We start from the raw sequence: 19748 nt of genomic DNA, 5'->3' as shown, positions 1-19748 counted from the left end.
AGCTCACACTCACCTTGAGGGGGTTTGATCATAGGGGGGATCTTCAGAGGTTCAATGAGAGGGGGTATTTTCTGAGGTTTAGTCAGAGGGGTGTTTTCTGAGGTTTAGTCAGAGGGGGGATTTTTGGGGAGTTTAATCAGAGGGTATTTTTGTTGCTTTAATTACAGGATGTATTTTCATGGGTTTAATCAGAGGGAGTATTTTCAGAGGTTTAATCAGGGTGTATTTTCGGTGGGTTTAATGAGAGGGATCATCTTTGGGAATTTAATCAGGGAATTTTTAGTGGGGTTCGATCAGAGGAGGCTTTTTCAGAGGTTTGATCAGAGGGGGTATTTTCTGGGGTTTGATCAGAGGGGGTATTTTCTGGGGTTTGATCAGAGGGGGTATTTTCAGAGGTTTTATCAGAGGGGGTATTTTCTGGGGTTTAATCAGAGGGGGTATTTTCTGGGGTTTAATCAGAGGGGGTATTTTCTGGGGTTTAATCAGAGGGGGTATTTTCTGGGGTTTAATCAGAGGGGGTATTTTCTGGGGTTTAATCAGAGGGGGTATTTTCATTGGGGTTTAATCAGAGGGGGTATTTTCTGGGGTTTAATCAGAGGGGGTATTTTCTGGGATTTGATCAGAGGGGGTATTTTCTGGGGTTTAATCAGAGGGGGTATTTTCATTGGGGTTTAATCAGAGGGGGTATTTTCTGGGGTTTAATCAGAGGGGGTATTTTCTGGGGTTTAATCAGAGGGGGTATTTTCATTGGGGTTTAATCAGAGGGGGTATTTTCATTGGGGTTTAATCAGAGGGGGTATTTTCTGGGGTTTAATCAGAGGGGGTATTTTCTGGGATTTGATCAGAGGGGGTATTTTCTGGGATTTGATCAGAGGGGGTATTTTCTGGGATTTGATCAGAGGGGGTATTTTCTGGGATTTGATCAGAGGGGGTATTTTCTGGGATTTGATCAGAGGGGGTATTTTCTGGGATTTGATCAGAGGGGGTATTTTCCAGGGTTTGATCAGAGGGGGTATTTTCTGGGGTTTAATCAGAGGGGGTATTTTCATTGGGGTTTAATCAGAGGGGGTATTTTCTGGGGTTTAATCAGAGGGGGTATTTTCTGGGATTTGATCAGAGGGGGTATTTTCTGGGATTTGATCAGAGGGGGTATTTTCTGGGATTTGATCAGAGGGGGTATTTTCTGGGATTTGATCAGAGGGGGTATTTTCTGGGATTTGATCAGAGGGGGTATTTTCTGGGATTTGATCAGAGGGGGTATTTTCCAGGGTTTGATCAGAGGGGGTATTTTTATTGGGGTTTGATCAGAGGGTATTTTCATGGGGTTTGATCAGAGGGTATTTTCTGGGGTTTAATCAGGGGGTGTTTTCTGGGGTTTAATCAGGGGGTATTTTCTGGGGTTTAATCAGGGGGTGTTTTCTGGGGTTTAATCGGGGTATTTTCCAGGGTTGGATCAGAGGGGGTATTTTCTGGGGTTTGATCAGAGGGGGTATTTTTATTGGGGTTTGATCAGAGGGGGTATTTTTATTGGGGTTTGATCCGAGGGGTATTTTCATGGGGTTTGATCAGAGGGGGTATTTTCTGGGGTTTAATCAGGGGGTATTTTCAGACGTAGAATCGGGTAAGTATTTTCAGGGGGTTTAGTCAGAGGGGAAATTTTCTTGGGTTTAATGAGTGGGTGTATTTTCTGGGGTTAAATCTGGAGGGGTATTTTGGGGGGATTTAATCAGAGGGGGTATTTTCAGAGGTTTGATCAGAGGGTGTATTTTCAGGGGTTTAATCAGAGGGGGTATTTTTATTGGGGTTTGATCAGAGAGGGTATTTTCTGGGGTTTAATCGGGGTATTTTCAGATGTAGAATCAGAGGGGGTATTTTCCGGAGGTATTTAGTCAGAGGCGGTATTTGTATGGGTTGAGTCAGATGGGGTATTTTGGGGGTGGGGTTCGTCAGAAGGTGTATTTTTGGGGGGTTTTATCAAAGGGTATTTTCATGGGTTTAAACAGAGGGGGTATTTTTAGGGGTTTAATCAAGAGGGGTTATTTTGGGGCTGATGCACTATCAATTACATACGAGGCAAGTTATAGAAAACAAAGTAATGGTTTTAATACTCTAAGATGTAGCCTGTCTGCTGCTGAACCCAGACTGGAAACGGGGCAACAGATCAGTCAACTATATACAACACCCAGTGGGGCGGAGCCACGGAAGAACAACAATATATAACACAGTGAGTGACAGAGAATATATACAGCGCTGTAAATAACAGTGGAACAACAGTGGAACTACAATAACAGTGATTCACCACAGGGGCATTTAGTCAGAGGAGGTCTATTTGGGGGTTTGATCAGAGGGAGTATTTTCAGAGGTTTGATCAGACGGGGTATTTTCAGAGATTCAATGAGGAGGGTATTTTCCAATATTTAATCAGAGGGGGTATTTCAGGGCTTTTAATCACAGTGTATATTAGGTGGGCTTAGTCAGGGGGTATTTTTATTGGTTTAATCAGAGGGGTATTTTTAGAGTTTTATTAAAGTGGGTATTTCAGGGGGTTTTTCAGGGTATTTTTGGGAGTTTCGTTTGGGTTTTTTGGGGGGTTTGGTCAGGAGGTATTTTTGGCAGTTTGATCAGAGGGGGTATTTTCATGGCTTTAATCAGTGACGGCATTTTCAGAGGTTTAATCACGGGTATATTGGGGAGGTTTGATCAGAGGGGATATTTTTGGGGAGTTTAATCAGAGGGAGTATTTTCATGGGGTTTGATCATAGGGGGTATTTCATTGGGGTTTAATTAGAGGGGGTATTTTCATGGGGTTTAATCAGAGGGTATTTTCATGGGGTTTGATCAGAGGGGGTATTTTCTGGGGTTTAATTAGAGGCGGTATTTTCATGGGGTATGATCAGATGGGGTATTTTCTGGGGTTTAATCAGAGGGGGTATTTTCTGGGGTTTAATCAGAGGGTATTTTCTGGGGTTTAATCGGGGTATTTTCTGGGGTTTAATCAGAGGGGGTATTTTCTGGGGTTTAATCAGAGGGGGTATTTTCTGGGGTTTAATCGGGGTATTTTCTGGGGTTTAATCGGGGTATTTTCTGGGGTTTAATCAGGGGGTATTTTCTGGGGTTTAATCAGAGGGGGTATTTTCTGGGGTTTAATCAGAGGGGGTATTTTCTGGGGTTTAATCAGAGGGGGTATTTTCTGGGGTTTAATCAGAGGGGGTATTCTGGGGGGGGTTCTGTTTTTTTTCTGAGTTGCATCTTTAGGGGAGTTTCATTGGAGAGGATTTTGCAGGGTGGGTTAATACGGGGGTGTTTCAGGCAGGTTCGGGGGGGGGGGTAACTGGAGGGTTTTGATTGGAGTTGGTTTAAACAGGGTTTTTCTGTGGGGAGAGTAGCACTTTTCTCATGGGGGTTTAATTGGAGAGGTTTGATCAGGGGTTGAATTGTTATCTCACGTTTAGATTGAGCTGTACTGTGACCTCAAGCTCTCTCTTGTTTTGACCTTGTGGAGTGACAGCCCGAATGTAATTGCGGAACTGGAACATGACTCCAATGGACATGGACAGCTGCAGTAGCCTTCCTCTCGGCTGGTGGCATGAAGAAGAGGTGAGGCTTGTCTCTGATTGACTTTCAGTTCTGGCGGCCCCTGGCATTCCATTTCACAATGAGACTCTTTGTCAGGCGTCTGGGGCTATGAGAAGAGGTTGATCTTTGTGGGCATTCCTCTGTTCGGGTGATTGTTTAACCCCTAACAGCAGGTTTGCACCCCTCACTCTAACCCCACCCCCACACTGGACGAGGCTGTGCGTTGACTGAGAGTTTTCTATGCTCCTGTTTGAAGCGAACATGGGCCAGGATCAGACTAAGCAGCAAATTGAGAAAGGTTTGCGTCTCTACCAATCCAATGAAACTGTCAAAGCTCTCGAAATCTGGAAGCGGGTCTTGGAGAAGAGCACAGACCTGCCTGGAAGGTTCCGGGTTCTGGGCTGCCTCATCACTGCTCACTCGGAGATGGGCAAATACAAAGACATGATGAAGTTTGCTGTAACACAAATCGATGTGGCCCGAGAGATTGCAGACTCTGATTACGTCACTGAGTCTTACCTAAACCTTGCTCGCAGCAATGAGAAACTCTGCGACTTCCCCAAGACCGTTGCCTATTGCAAGACCTGCTTGAGCATGCAAGGTACCACAGTGGGCTTGCAGTTAAATGGCCAGGTGTGCCTCAGCATGGGGAATGCTTACCTGGGCCTCAGCTCCTTCCAGAAGGCCCTCGAATGCTTTGAGAAGGCGCTGCGTTATGCACACAGCAATGACGACAAAATGCTGGAGTGCCGGGTCTGCTGCAGTCTGGGCAACTTCTACATTCAGCTGAAAGATTATGAGAAAGCTCTGTTTTTCCCTTGTAAAGGGGCTGAGCTGGTCAGTGACTATGGTAAGGGCTGGAGTCTGAAGTACAAGGCAATGAGTCAGTATCATATGGCAGTCGCTTATCGGAAACTGGCTCGTTCAGAGGATGCCATGCAATGCTGTGAGGTAAGCCCTTGTATTGGAAAACTGTGGGTAGAGAATCGAGGATAAATACTTCAGGGACTGAGTCTCATACATAGTTCATTACTTTCTCGAGAGGCTTTGGGGCCTCACGGTAGCATGGTGGTTAGCATCAATGCTTCACAGCTCCAGGGTCTCGCGTTCGATTCCCGGCTGGGTCACTGTCTGTGTGGAGTCTGCAGTCCTCCCCGTGTGTGCGTGGGTTTCCTCCAGGTGCTCCACAGTCCAAAAATGTGCGGGTTAGGTGGATTGGCCATGCTAAATTGCCTGTAGTGTAAGGTTAATGGGGGGATTGTTGGGTTACGGGTATACGGGTTACGTGGGTTTAAGTAGGGTGATCATTGCTCGGCACAACATCGAGGGCCGAAGGGCCTGTTCTGTGCTGTACTGTTCTATAGGCTTGTGAGGGGAGAGGGATTCTGCCCGGATGCCCCCACCCCCACAATCTGAGGCCTTCATTTATTTTCTGGACTTTGGGAATTATTTAAAGTACAGAGATTTTTTTAACTGTTTGGGCACAGCAGAGCACGTTGCAGAATTTAAAGCAGTCAATTTGGACACTTGCTGTGTGGAAACATTGGTGTTACTGCAGAATTAATCAGCTGAGAGAGAGCATGGCCGACAGAGTCTGCTGGGGCCCAGTCTGGTCTGGGTTAGCACACAGATCATTGAGAGACTTGTTTCTAAGCAATATTTCAGGAAATAGAGCATGTCCATTTCTACCAAGTCCATTTTCAACAAGTCATTCCTCAACCACTCAAATGAACACAAAACCCAACTTAAACCACATAGATTACACAAAAAGTGCTGTAAACTTTTCACATACTTTAATGTGTTCACTCATCCAATGTTAACACACCTGTGTGCACTCACCCTGATAAAACACACGTGTGCACCCACCCTGATAAAACACACGTGTGCACTCAACTTGATAAAACACACATGTGCACTCACCCTGATAAAACACACGTGTGCACTCACCCTGACAAAACACACGTGTGCACTCACCCTGACAAAACACACGTGTGCACTCACCCTGATAAAACACACGTGTGCACTCACCCTGACAAAACACACGTGTGCACTCACCCTGACAAAACACACGTGTGCACTCACCCTGACAAAACACACGTGTGCACACACCCTGATAAAACACACGTGTGCACTCACCCTGACACCACCATTATGTGTGCACTCACCCTGACACCACCATTATGTGTGCTCATCCTGATACCAATCTTGTGTATACTCATCCTGACACCACCCTGGAGGTGTAGATGGAGCAGAGTTTGTAAGGAGCATCCAGGAGAGTTTTTTTTAGAGCAGTATGTAAATAGTCCAACTCGGGAAGGGGCCATACTGGACCTGGTATTGGGGAATGATCCCGGCCAGGTGGTTGATGTTTCAGTCGGTGATTACTTTGGGAATAGCGATCACAATTCCATAAGTTTTAGAATACTCCTGGACAAAGACGAGAGTGGTCCTAAAGGAAGAGTGCTAAATTGGTGAAAGGCCAAGTATAACAATATTCGGCAGGAGCTAGGGAATGTGGATTGGGAGCAGCTGTTTAAGGGTAAATCCACATTTGAAATGTGGAAGTCTTTTTTTAAAATTTAGATTAGCCAATTATTTTTTCCAATTTAAGGGGCAATTTAGCACGGCCAATCCACCTATCCAGCACATTTTTTGGGTTGTGGGGATGAAACCCACGCAAACACAGGGAGAACGTGCAAACTCCACACGGACAGTGACCCACGGCCGGGATTCGAACCCGGGTCCTCAGCACCGTGAGGCAGCAATGCTAACCACTGTGCCACCGTGTTGTCCTTGTGGGAGTCTTTTAAGGAAAGGTTGATTAGAGTGCAGGACAGACATGTCCCTGTGAAAATGAGAGATAGAAATGGCAAGATTAGGGAACCATGGAATTGTGAGACTAGCTAAGATGAAAAAGGAAGCATACATAGGATTGAGGCAACTCAAAACTGATGAAGCTTTGGAGGAATATCGGGAAAGTAGGACAAATCTCAAACGCACAATAAAGAGGGCTAAAAGGGGTCATGAAATATCTTTGGCTAACAGGGTTAAGGAAAATCCCAAAGCCTTTTATTCGTATATAAAGAGCAAGAGGGTAACTACAGAAAGGATTGGCCCATTCAAAGACAAAAGAGGGAATTTATGCGTGGAGTCAGAGGAAATGGGTGAGATTCTTAATGAGTACTTTGCATCGGTATTCACCAAGGAGAGGGACATGATGGATGTTGAGGCTAGGGATGGATGTTTAAATACTCTAGGTCATGTCGGCATAAGGAAGGGGGAGGTTTTGAGTATTCTAAAAGGCATTAAGTTGGACAAGTACCCAGGTCTGGATGGGATCTATCCCAGGTTACTGAGGGAAATGAGGGATGAAATAACTGGGGCCTTAACAGATATCTTTGCAGCATCCTTGAGCGCGGGTGAGGTCCCGGAGGACTGGAGAATTGCTAATGTTGTCCCTTTGGTTAAGAAGGGTAGCAGGAATAATCCAGGGAATTATAGACCTGTGAGCTTGACGTCAGTGGTAGGCAAACTGTTGGAGAAGATACTGAGGGATGGGATCTATTCACGTTTGGAAGAAAATAGACTTATCAGTGATAGACAGCATGGTTTTGTGCGGGGAAGGTCATGTCTTACAAACCTAATAGAATTCTTTGAGGAAGTGACAAAGTTAATTGATGAGGGAAGGGCTGTTGATGTCATATACATGGACTTCAGTAAGGCATTTGATAAGGTTTCCCATGGCAGGTTGATGGAAAAAGTGAAGTCGTATGGGGTTCAGGGTGTACTAGCTAGATGGATAAAGAACTGGCTGGGCAACAGGAGACAGGGAGTAGTGGTGGAAGGGAGTGTCTCAAAATGGAGAAAGGTGACTAGTTGTGTTCCACAGGGATCCGTGCTCGGACCACTGCTGTTTGTGATCTACATAAATGATCTGGACGAAGGTATAGGTGGTCTGATTAGCAAGTTTGCAGATGGTACTAAGATTGGTGGAGTTGCAGATAGCGAGGAGGACTGTCAGAGAATACAGCAAAATATAGATAGATTGGAGAGTTGGGCAGAGAAATGGCAGATGGAGTTCAATCCAGGCAAATGCGAGGTGATGCATTTTGGAAGGTCTAACTCAAGAGCGGACTATATGGTCAATGGAAGAGCCCTGGGGAAAATTAATGTACAGACAGATCTGGGAGTTCAGGTCCATTGTACCCTGAAGGTGGCAACGCAGGTCTATAGAGTGGTCAAGAAGGCATACAGCATGCTTGCCTTCATCGGACGGGGTATTGAGTACAAGAGTTGGCAGGTCATGTTACAGTTGTATCGGACTTTGGTTCGGCCACATTTGGAATACTGCGTGCAGTTCTGGTCGCCATATTACCAGAAGGATGTGGATGCTTTGGAGAGGGTGCAGAGGAGGTTCACCAGGATGTTGCCTGGTATGGAGGGTGCTAGCTATGAAGAAAGGTTGAGCAGATTAGGATTGTTTTCGTTGGAAAGACGGAGGTTGAGGGGGGACCTGATTGAAGTCTACAAAATTATGAGAGGTATGGACAGGGTGGATAGCAACAAGCTTTTTCCAAGAGTGGGGTGTGAATTACAAGGGGTCACGATTTCAAGGTGAGAGGGGGAAAGTTTAAGGGAGATGTGCGTGGAAAGTTTTTTATGCAGAAGGTGGTGGGTGCCTGGAACGCTTTACCAGCAGAGGTGGTAGAGGCGGGCATGATAGCATCATTTAAGATGCATCGGGACAGATATATGAACGGGCGGGGAACAGAGGGAAGTAGATCCTTGGAATATAGGCAACAGGTTTAGATAAAGGATCTGGATTGGCGCAGGCTGGGAGGGCCGAAGGGCCTGTTCCTGTGCTGTAATTTTCTTTGGTCTTTGTTGTTCTATGTACACTCACCCTGACACCACACCTCACCCTGACACCACACCTCACCCTGACACCACACCTCACCCTGACACCACACCTCACCCTGACACCACACCTCACCCTGACACCACACCTCACCCTGACACCACACCTCACCCTGACACCACACCTCACCCTGACACCACACCTCACCCTGACACCACACCTCACCCTGACACCACACCTCACCCTGACACCACACCTCACCCTGACACCACACCTCACCCTGACACCACACCTCACCCTGACACCACACCTCACCCTGACACCACACCTCACCCTGACACCACACCTCACCCTGACACCACACCTCACCCTGACACCACACCTCACCCTGACACCACACCTCACCCTGACACCACACACGTGTATACTCATGCTGCTAGCACATCCCTGTACACAAAACACCTGTATGCACTCACTCTGATACCACACCCCTGTACACAAAACACCTGTGTACACTCACTCTGATACCACACCCATGTACACAAAACACCTGTATGCATTCACTCTGATACCACACCCCTGTACACAAAACACCTGTATGCACTCACTCTGATACCACACCCCTGTACACAAAACACCTGTATACACTCACTCTGATACCACACCCCTGTACACCCATTTTGATACCACACTTGTGTACACCCACTCTGGTATCACACTTGTGTACCGACAAAACCCTTTTGTTTACCTGACCAGATCTCCCAGCCCCATTTCCAGGATTGAGCAGTGCTGACACAGCAGGTGAATGATGTTCGTATGCTTTAGGGGCAGCACGGTAGCATTGTAGATAGCACAATCGCTTCACAGCTCCAGGGTCCCAGGTTCGATTCCCGCTTGGCTCACTGTCTGTGCGGAGTCTGCACATCCTCCCCGTGTGTACGTGGGTTTCCTTCGGGTGCTCCGGTTTCCTCCCACAGTCCAAAGATGCGCAGGTTAGGTGGATTGGCCATGATAAATTGCCCTTAGTGTCCAAAATTGCCCTTAGTGTTGGGTGGGGTTACTGGGTTATGTGGATAGGTGGAGGTGTTGACCTTGGGTAGGGTGCTCTTTCCAAGAGCCGGTGCAGACTTCATGGGCCGAATGGCCTCCTTCTGCACTGTGAATTCTATGTATGATGAATGAGTCTTTGAAATTTTGCTGATCAACCCTTTTTGTCGGGCTGCTGTCCAGCGTTCTCAGGTTTGTTGGGTTCACAGAATCCCAGAATATTACAGTGCACAAGAGGCCCTCCGGCCTATCAAGTCTGCATCGGCGCGTGAAAAGCTCTGACCTGCCCACCTAATCCCACCTGCCAGCACTTGGTCCATAGCCTTGAATGTTGTGACGTGCCAGGTACTTTGTAAAGGATGTGAGGCATCCCGCCTCTACCACCCAGTGCCTGCCAGCCTCTGGGCAAAAGATTTTCCTCGAATCTCCCCCAAACCTCCCCCGCCCCCCTCACCTTGATCTTGTGTCCCTTTGTGACTGACCCTTCAACTAAGGGGAACAGCTGCTCCCTATCCACCCTGTGAATACCCCTCATAATGTTGTACACCTCAATCAGGTCACCTCTCAGTCTTCTCTGCTCCAGTGAAAACAACCCAAGCCTATCCAACCTCTCTTTATAATTTAAATGTTCCATTCCAGGTAACATTCTGGTGAATTTTCTCTGCACCCTCTCAGTGTAATCACATCCTTCCTATAATGTGGCAACCAGAATTACACACACAACTCCAGCTGTGGCCTCACCAAAGTTCTAAACAACTCTTAACAATGCCACCCTCCTTTTGTAATCTATACTCTGCTTGATAAAAGCGAGTGTCCCATATGCCTTTTCCACCATCCTATTTTTAAAAAAATATATATTTTAACTCTTCTTTTTCACATTTCATCAAATTTACACCCACCAACAAATAATCAATGATAACAAATCCAATGATAATCCCCTGGCCAACAATCCCTTTATCCTACCCACCCCCAAACAGCCCCTAACATTTTAAATGCAGAACACAAAAGAAAAAGAATCAAGACTTCACAATCATCCTGTACATAATCACCAATAACCTATACATTCTAAACCAACCCCCAAATGTTTGATGTCATTAAATTCTGGAAAGTGCATTATAAACAAAGCCCATGAGTTGTAGAACCCTTCCATCCTTCCCCTCAAATCGAACTTCATCTTCTCGAGGGTGAAAAACTCCAGCAGATCCCCCCCTGTCAGGCCGAGACACAGGTCGGAGAAATAGACCTCCACCCAACAGGACCCGCCTTTGGGCAATCAGCGTGGCAAAGGCTAAGACAACTGCCTCCGCACCCGCTTCCAACCCTGGTTGGTCTGACACCCGAATATGGCTTCTCGGGGACCTGATTTGAGTCTCACATGCGCCACACTTGAGATTACCCTCAAGACCTCCCTCCAATACCCCTCCAGTTAGGGGCTGGACCAAAACATATGAATGTGGTTTGCAGGGCTCCTCCCACAGCATTTACAAACATCCTCTACTCCCTCAAAGAGTCGGCTCATTCTAGTTCTCATGAGGTGCGCTCTACACATCACCTTTAACTGGACCATCCCCAACCTCGCTGATGAAATCTATCCTGCAGTTAAGTGTAGTCTCGTATACACCTTAACTCAGTAGAAATTTGCACTACACGTCTGAGATGCGTAATGAAATCTTTATGGTGTCTATTGATTAAAATTGAGAGTTTGAAATCTTCTTGTGGTTACAAATCAAATATTCTCAATAAAGCCCCCACCAGCAGAAGACTTTAAGAGATATAATTAAACTTAGTAGCGTACAAACAAATTGAACTTTCAAAAATACAGTAATGGTTTCTTGCTCAAAGCAAAATAGCTTGCGCAGACTTAAAGTTAGAGTGGAAATATGAAAATACGAAATAAGATAGTAGATAGTCAAGCATATAGTCTCCCGGAATGGAAAATGGCTGCCCGGACCTCTATCTTTAAGGAAAAATATTATCAATCTGAATCCATCTGTTCCTTCCCTTGTAATGTGCTGATTGGCTTTGATGAGTCTCAAATGCATTTGATTGGATATTTAGTTGTCAATCATCAATGTGCAACATAGGTCTGACCATGTTGCATCTTTGGGTGATTGTGTGTGTTGGAATGTAAACTTACACTTTGTATCACGTCTGGTATTTGCTGACTGCTATACTATTCACATTTTGAACAATGGTAGATTTATGTTAACTATGGTGCTCATTTTGACCTTCAGTAGAAATGTTGCATTTGCTTCTGGTTAGGCTGCAAATGTTTCAAATGAATTCTGTATGCTTTGCAGATTTCTCTGTAAGCTATGATTTTAAAAAAAATTGTAATGGAATTGATTCAACTCTGGTTCAGGACAGAAGCCATTTTAAAATGGTTTTTAAACTGGGCTGTATTTAAAACAAAATGAAATTAAAAATGAAATGAAATGAAAATCGCTTATTGTTACAAGTAGGCTTCAAATGAAGTTAATGTGAAAAGCCCCGAGTCGCCACAGTCCGGCGCCTGTTCGGGGAGGCTGGTACGGGAATTGAACCCGTGGTGCTGGCCTGCCTTGGTTTGCTTTAAAAGGCAGCTATGTAGCCCTGTGCTAAACCAGCCCCTGCCAAACGAAATGGCTAAATCAATGATCCTTTTACCTATCAGAAATAGCTGGCTTCCTTCACTCGTGCATGAGGTTGAGGCATTCACCCTCTGGAGCACCTCACACCACAAACCCTCCTCCATGCCCTCCCCCAACTCTTCCTCCCACTTTGCCTTAATTCCCTCCAGCGATACCTTATCTTCCCCATGAATCGTCAACACCACCCCTTCTCCTTTCCCCCTGTCGCCAGCACCTCTTCCAGCAATGTGGGGGCTGGCACCATTGGAAAGCTCTATATCTCCTTCATAGCAAAATCTCAGACCTGCATATATCTAAACATGCCCCCCTGCCCCAACCCATATTTCGCCCCCAGCTCCTTCAGTTTTGCAAACCGGCCTCCCAGAAACAAATCCTTTCATACCCTAACTCCCGTCTCCTCCCACCACCATTGGACACCCCGATTATTTTCCCGAGGCTCATCGGGAGCGGCGCTGTTACCAACACCCTCAGCCCCAACCTCCTGCACAGATTATCCTGCAATCTAACACTCGGAGTCCCCCTCAACTTCTCCACATTCGCCACCCAGTAATAATACAGTACATTCGGGAAACCCAACCCCCCCCCCTCCCCCAACTGCTGTCCCCTCTGCAACAGCACCTTCCTAATCCGAGCCACCTTACCCCCCCCGCAAATAAATGAGGTAATCTTCCTTTCCACTTCCTGAAAAAACGCCTTTGGCAAAAAGATCGGCAGGCGCTGAAAAATGAACAAGAAACGTGGCAATATTCATAGAACATAGAACAGTACAGCACAGAACAGGTCGTTCGGCCCTCAATGTTGTGCCGAGCCATGTTCACCCTACTCAAACCCACGTATCCACCCTATACCCGTAACCCAACAACCCCCCCCCTTAACCTTACTTTTTAGGACACTACGGGCAATTTAGCATGGCCAATCCACCTAACCCGCACATCTTTGGACTGTGGGAGGAAACCGGAGCACCCGGAGGAAACCCACGCACACAGGGGGAGGACGTGCAGACTCCACCCAGACAGTGACCCAGCCGGGAATCGAACCTGGGACCCTGGAGCTGTGAAGCATTTATGCTAACCACCATGCCACCGTGCTGCCCATCTGAATTGCCTGTATCCAACCTGCCAGCGATAGAAGAAGATCATCCTGCTTTGCCAAATCCACTTCACTCTCCTATTTCACTAGTAATATTACACTTATGGAGCTCCCCCCCCCCCCATCCCGTGGCACCTGCACCCCCCGGGTACCGAAAGTGGGTTCCCCCTCCCCCCTCCCAAGCTCCAGGGTCCCAGGTTCGATTCCCGGCTTGGGTCACTGTCTGTGCGGAGTCTGCACTTTCTCCCTGTGTCTGTGTAGGTTTCCTCCGGGTGCTCCGGTTTCCTCCCACAATCCAAAGACGTGCAGGTTAGGTGGATTGGCCATGATAAATTGCCCTTCCTGTCCATCAAGGTTAGGCAGGGTTACTAGGTTATGGGGATAGGGTGGAGGTATAGGCTTAAGTAGGGTGCTCTTTCTAAGCGCCGATGCAGTCTCGATGGGCCGAATGGCCTCCTGCACTGTAGATTCTATGATTCCATAAAAAGCAGTGTGAAAAACAAGGAGATCAATGCCTGTCCCACAGTCTGTGGCAGCACCTCCTTCCCTATTGCCTCCTCAAACAACCCCACCATAAGAGGGCCAACTTATCCCTACATTTCTTATAGTACTGCACCGGAAACCCATCTGGCCCTGATACCTTCCCCGACTGCATCCTCCAAATCGCATCTTTTATCTCCTGCTCTGCTGCTGCACCCTCCAATATGGCTCTGTCCCCCTCCCCCAACCTCGGGTATTCCAAACCATCCAGCAATTCCTGCATCTCCCGGTGGCTCCTCTCCTAAAACTCCGCAAACACCCTATTAATCTGGTCCGGAGCCACCGTCAACTTCCCTGTCCTATCCTGCACCTGAAGAAATTCCCTCCCTGTCGCCTCCCTCCAAAGTTGGCCTGCCTTCTCCCCATACTCACATTGCTACCCTTGCCCGCCTCAATTGGCGCACAGTCTTCCTTGTGGATAACCGATCAAAGCTCGCCTGCAACTCCTCCTTTTCCAAAAGTGTGGCATACCTCCAACATCTTGGCCGGGATTCTCAGATCCCGCGTCCCACCATACATAGAACATAGAACATAGAACAGTACAGCACAGAACAGGCCCTTCGGCCCTCGATGTTGTGCCGAGCAATGATCACCCTACTTAAACCCATGTAACCCGTAACCCAACAATCCCCCCATTAACCTTACACTTACGGGCAATTTAGCATGGCCAATCCACCTAACCCGCACATCTTTTGACCGTTTACTGGTCGTCTAAACTTGCTAGTGTGGGGCCCCAGCCAGGCCCTCCCTCCCATCCCGCCCAGTCCCAGGAAAACAAACATACATACATATGACAGACAAAAACATTGCTACAAAGAACAATTAAAAATTATCCTCGATAACAGCATGAAGTAAGAACATAAGTCAAAACTGCATTTACTCTCCCAACTCCTCTTCCACAGTCCACACCTCTTCAGTCCCATTCTTCACTTCTGCCCCAAGCCTGCCACCTTCACGAATGTCTCCACCATCTCAAACTAGAAGTCTCTGGAGATGGAGGTCACCCTCAACTTTGCTGGATACATCACTCCAAACCACACCCCACTGTTGTACAATGCCGTCTTCACTCAGCCGAAAGCTGCTCGCTCCTTGCCAGATCCACTGCTTGGTCCTGGTATATGCGAACACCAGTACCATCCACTGTACCTCTCGCTTCTGCTTTGCGAAGTTCAACAGCTTCTCGTTCATGTGGTCCTTCAGGAAGCAGATGATCACTGCCTTTGGCGGCTCATTTAACTTTGGCTTGGGTCTCAGCGACCGATGAGCCCGGTCCAGTTCATGTGGAGAGGGCTCTCCCCCCCCCACCCCACCCCACCCCTATCAGTTCCGTCAACATCTTGGAGAAGTACCCCATCCGCCTTGAGCCCTCCACCCTCTCAAGCCCACAATCCTCAAATTTTGATGCCTTGAGCGGTTTTCCAAGTTCTCCAACTTTGCTTGCAGCCCTTTGTTGGCCTTGACCACCCTCTGCAGCTCACCCCCATTGAGGTGAGCTGATCACTGTGCTGTGACATGGCCTCCTCCACTCCCTTCATCTTCTCGCTCTGCTTCCGCACCTCGGCCGATGTCTTCTTCACAGCCACCCTCACCGGGGCAATTGCCTCCTCCACCAACTTCTTCAATGCCACCGCCATCTCCTTTCTCCATGTGCTTTGCAAACTGCTTCTCCAACTCCAAAGACATTACCTCAGTCATCTTCTCTGCCGTCAGCAGTGCAGCCCCACCCAGCCTCCACCATCTTGCCAGCTCCTGGGTTGGCCCTTTCACTCAACGGTGCACCCTCCCTTCTTCACGGCCATTTTCCTTTGACTCTTCAATATTCTTTGCCTTCTTTACACCTTCCTACACCCAATCATTCGCAAATTGCCCCCAGGACCGGGCATTAAAACTCCTAAAAACTAGCCTCGAGCAGGAGCCATCCAATGTGCGATTTCCCCTGTACACCGACTCTTACCGGAAGTCTTTACCACCCTATTAACCTGCCCTTCTGCCTTCAGAGACCTATGGACAAACACGCTACGTTCCTTAGTTCTTCTGAACTTCCCAGTGTCAGACCTTCCTTGTTAAATTACTCCTTCCAAATTGTATCATCTCACACATTTCAGGGTTAAATTCCATCTGCCACTTATCCGTCCATTTGACCATCCTGTCTATATCTTCCTGTAACCCAAGACACTCAACCTCACTGTTAACCACCCGGCCAATCTTTGTGCCATCCACAAACATATTAATCCAACCCCCCACATAGTCATCATAGTCATTTATATAAATGACAAACAATAGGGGCCCAGCACAGATCCCTGTGGTACGCCACTGGACACTGGCTTCCAGTCACTAAAGCAGCCGTCTGTCAACACCCTCTGTCTCCTACCGTTAATCCAATTATGAATCCACCTTATCAAATCATACCATATCCCTAGTGTTTTTACCTTCTTAATAAGTCCCCCATGTGGGACCTTGTCAAAGGCTTTGCTGAAATCCATCAATTACATCAACTGCACTACCCTTATCTTTACACTTGGTTACATGCTCAAAGAATTCAGTCAAATTTGTGAGGCATGACCTCCCTCTGACAAAGCCATGCTGACTATTCCTGATCAAACCTTGCTTCACCCAATGGAGATAGATTCTCTCCTTCAGAATCTTCTTCAGTAGTTTCCTAACCACTGACGTGCGACTCACTGGACTGTAGTTCCCTGGCTTGTCTCTACAATCTTTATTAAATAGTGGAACCACATTAGCTGTTCTCCAATCCTCTTCCACCTTCCCCGTGGCCAGAGAGGAATTAAAAATTTGGGTCAGAGCCCCGGCAATCTCCTCCCTCACCTCCTACAGCATCCTGGGACACAATTCATCCGGACCCGGAGGTTTAGAACATAGAACATAGAACAGTACAGCACAGAACAGGCCCTTCGGCCCTCGATGTTGTGCCGAGCAATGATCACCCCACTTAAACCCACGTAACCCGTAACCCAACAATCCCCCCCATTAACCTTACACTACGGGCAATTTAGCATGGCCAATCCACCTAACCCGCACATCTTTGGACTGTGGGAGGAAACCGGAGCACCCGGAGGAAACCCACGCACACACGGGGAGGACGTGCAGACTCCACACAGACAGTGACCCAGCCGGGAATCGAACCTGGGACCCTGGAGCTGTGAAGCATTGATGCTAACCACCATGCTACCGTGAGGCCCCCGTTTAACCGCTTTTAAGATCGTCACTACCTCCAATACCTTGTCACTCCCTATGACAGTTTGCTCAAGAACCTCACACTCTCTTCCGAGTTCGATAACTACCTCTCCATTCTCTTGGGTGAAGACAAATGTGAAATATTTGTTCAACATCCTACCCACCATGGGCAGCATGGTAGCATTGTGGATAGCACAAATGCTTCACAGCTCCAGGGTCCCAGGTTCGATTCCGGCATGGGTCACTGTGCGCGGAGTCTGCACATCCTCCCCGTGTGTGCGTGGGTTTCCTCCGGGTGCTCCGGTTTCCTCCCACAGTCCAAAGATGTATACCCGTAACCCAACAATCCCCCCATTAACCTTACACTACGGGCAATTTAGCATGGCCAATCCACCTAACCTAACACGGGGAGGACGTGCAGACTCCGCACAGACAGTGACCCAGCCGGGAACCGAACCTGGGACCCTGGAGCTGTGAAGCATTTATGCTAACCACCATGCTACCGTGCTGCCCCCTTACCACATGGTAAGATGTTCAGTTATCGGTGATGTTGGGGCTATTGGGGATGTCAGGAATTTCAGGGATGTTGGGGATATTGGGAACAATGGGGATCTCCGGGATCATGGAGATCTCGGATGTCCAGGATGTTGGGTATATCGGGAATGTCAGGGATATCAATGATGCCAGGGATGTGGGGGATGTCGGGGGTATGGGGGATATCAAGAATGTCAGGGATATCGGGAATGTTGGGGATATTGGAATTTGGGGGATGTCAAGAATGTTGGGGATGTTGGGCTGGTGAATTTCAAAGTGAACATTCGTGCTGTGTTTACTTCCCTTAGGAATCAATGAAGATCGCAATCCAACACCGGGATCGACCTCTGCAGGCTCTCTGCCTGCTCTGCTTTGCTGACATTCATCGACATCACACTGACGCTGTGGTAAGGTGGCGGGAACAGCAGCTGTGTCACATTGCTAGGAATCCCGAGGCCCTGGCTAATACTCTGTGGACATTGGTTCAAAACCCACTGGGGTGGCTGGTTTTTAATAAATACTCTCTATAACTCTGCTGTCAATAACAAAGAACAAAACAAATTACAGCACAGGAACAGGCCCTTCGACCCTCCAAGCCTGCACCGACTTGGATTTGAGTTTCTGTGGGGCATGTGAGGGGGATGACAGGCTCAGCATTTACAGCACATTGCTAATTGCTGTTGCTGCTACTGAGCCTCTGCAGGTATACCCACCAAACAGCCCTTTCAGTATCTTGACTCTGATGCCTAAATGTTTGCGACTGGGAGGGGAGTTTACTTGTGTTGGGTGGTCCCAAGCCCTGACTGCAGGGGTCTACACGCTGAGTAGATGTTACAGCCGGTGGGTTTACCTGGGGGAGGGGCTGAGGGGGGAGGGCTGATCCTGGAGGGGCAAGGGAGGGGGTAAACCTGGGGGTGTGGGGGAGGGACTGAGGGAGGAGGAGCTGATCCTGGGGGTGTGGGAAGGGTCAAAACCTGGGGGTGTGGGGTGAGGAGCTGAGGGAAGGGACCGAGGGGGGCTGGAATGAGGCATGGTGGTGGGGGGGGGGGGGGTTTAGACCTGGGACGTGAGAGGGGAACTGAACTGAACTGAAGTGAGGGGCAGGGGTGGAGTGGGGGCAGGGCTGGACCTTTTGTATGTGTGTTATAAGTTATATGTTTTACTGTTGTAGTTCTAGCCTCCCACCAGCAGGTGGTATACGTATGCAAGCACATGACTCAGACGCACCATGTGTTCCAGGGCAAGGTGTGAGTAGGGAGTTTGTGGCAGGCTCATATTAGAGTAGTTCTGTAGTATCTTAGTATAAGTTAGTGTTCGACCATTATTTCCAACTGTATTAATCTTAGACATCATAGAGTAGTGTTAGTAATAAATAGTTTTGTTGTTCTTTGGTAACATTACCACATCAAGATTCAACATCAGCCCAACCAAAGAACATTACATGATACCGAGGAGTGGATGTCGAAAAGGAACAGTTGGGGAAAGTTAGGTGAGGTGAGAAGACACAAGAAAACAATCGGCTGCAGAACAACATACTACCAGGACCGTAGAAGAAGACCTCATTGAAGGTTCAGATACATTAAGGGCATTCAAAAAGCACCTTGACAAATACATGGATAGGATGGGTAGAGAGGGATATAGCACAGCAATTTCTGAGGGTTTTCATCAATCATGACCGGTACAGGTTTGGAGGGCCGAAGGGCCTGCTCCTGTGCTGTATTATTCTTTGTTACTTGTTCTTTGAAGAGTTCCAACCAACTGCTTATGACTGGTAATGTAGACACGAATTGGCATGCTTTCAAGCAGCACTTCACTTTTTACATGCAGGCTCTTGGTCTCCAAGAAGCTTCAGACGAGTGAAAAATAGTGCTAATGATTCTGGGGGAGGGGCTGATTCTGGGGGTGCAGTGGGGAGAGACAATTCATGCCACTTATGGCTAAAGGTTAGGTGGAGTTACTGGTTTAGGACAGGGGGTGGGCCTCTGTAGGGTGCCATTTCAGAGGGTTTGTGCAGATTTGATAGGCCGAATGGTCACTTACTGCACTGCATTGATTCCATGATTCTATATTCAAACGTGTCAGGAATCCCTGCTCACTGATCTACTTCCAGACACAAACATTCCAGGAATCCCTGCTCACTGATCTACTTCCAGAATCAAACATTCCAGGAATCCCTGCTCACTGATCAACTTCCAGAATCAAACATTCCGGGGATCCCTGCTCGCTGATCTACTTACAGAATCAAACATTCCAGGAATCCCTGCTCACTGATCTACTTC

At 47.7% G+C, this 19748-nt stretch overlaps 1 protein-coding gene across 1 annotated transcript in view; it reads left to right on the top strand.

The window, feature by feature from the left end:
• The first annotated feature begins 3427 nt into the window (after nt 1-3427).
• rapsn (receptor-associated protein of the synapse, 43kD) overlaps nt 3428-19748 on the top strand; it is a 61153-nt gene continuing 44832 nt past the window's right edge. Inside the window, exons 1-2 of the mRNA XM_038807230.1 lie at nt 3428-4527; nt 17778-17876. Of these exons, the coding sequence (XP_038663158.1) occupies nt 3817-4527; nt 17778-17876 (810 nt within the window). The 5' untranslated portion in view covers nt 3428-3816. The remainder of the gene's footprint in view (nt 4528-17777; nt 17877-19748) is intronic.

This window comes from Scyliorhinus canicula, chromosome 9 (assembly GCF_902713615.1).
Source record: "Scyliorhinus canicula chromosome 9, sScyCan1.1, whole genome shotgun sequence".
NCBI lineage: Eukaryota > Metazoa > Chordata > Chondrichthyes > Carcharhiniformes > Scyliorhinidae > Scyliorhinus > Scyliorhinus canicula.
The sequence above is the reverse complement of the archived record's forward strand: the minus strand, read 5'-3'. Positions and strand labels throughout refer to the sequence as shown.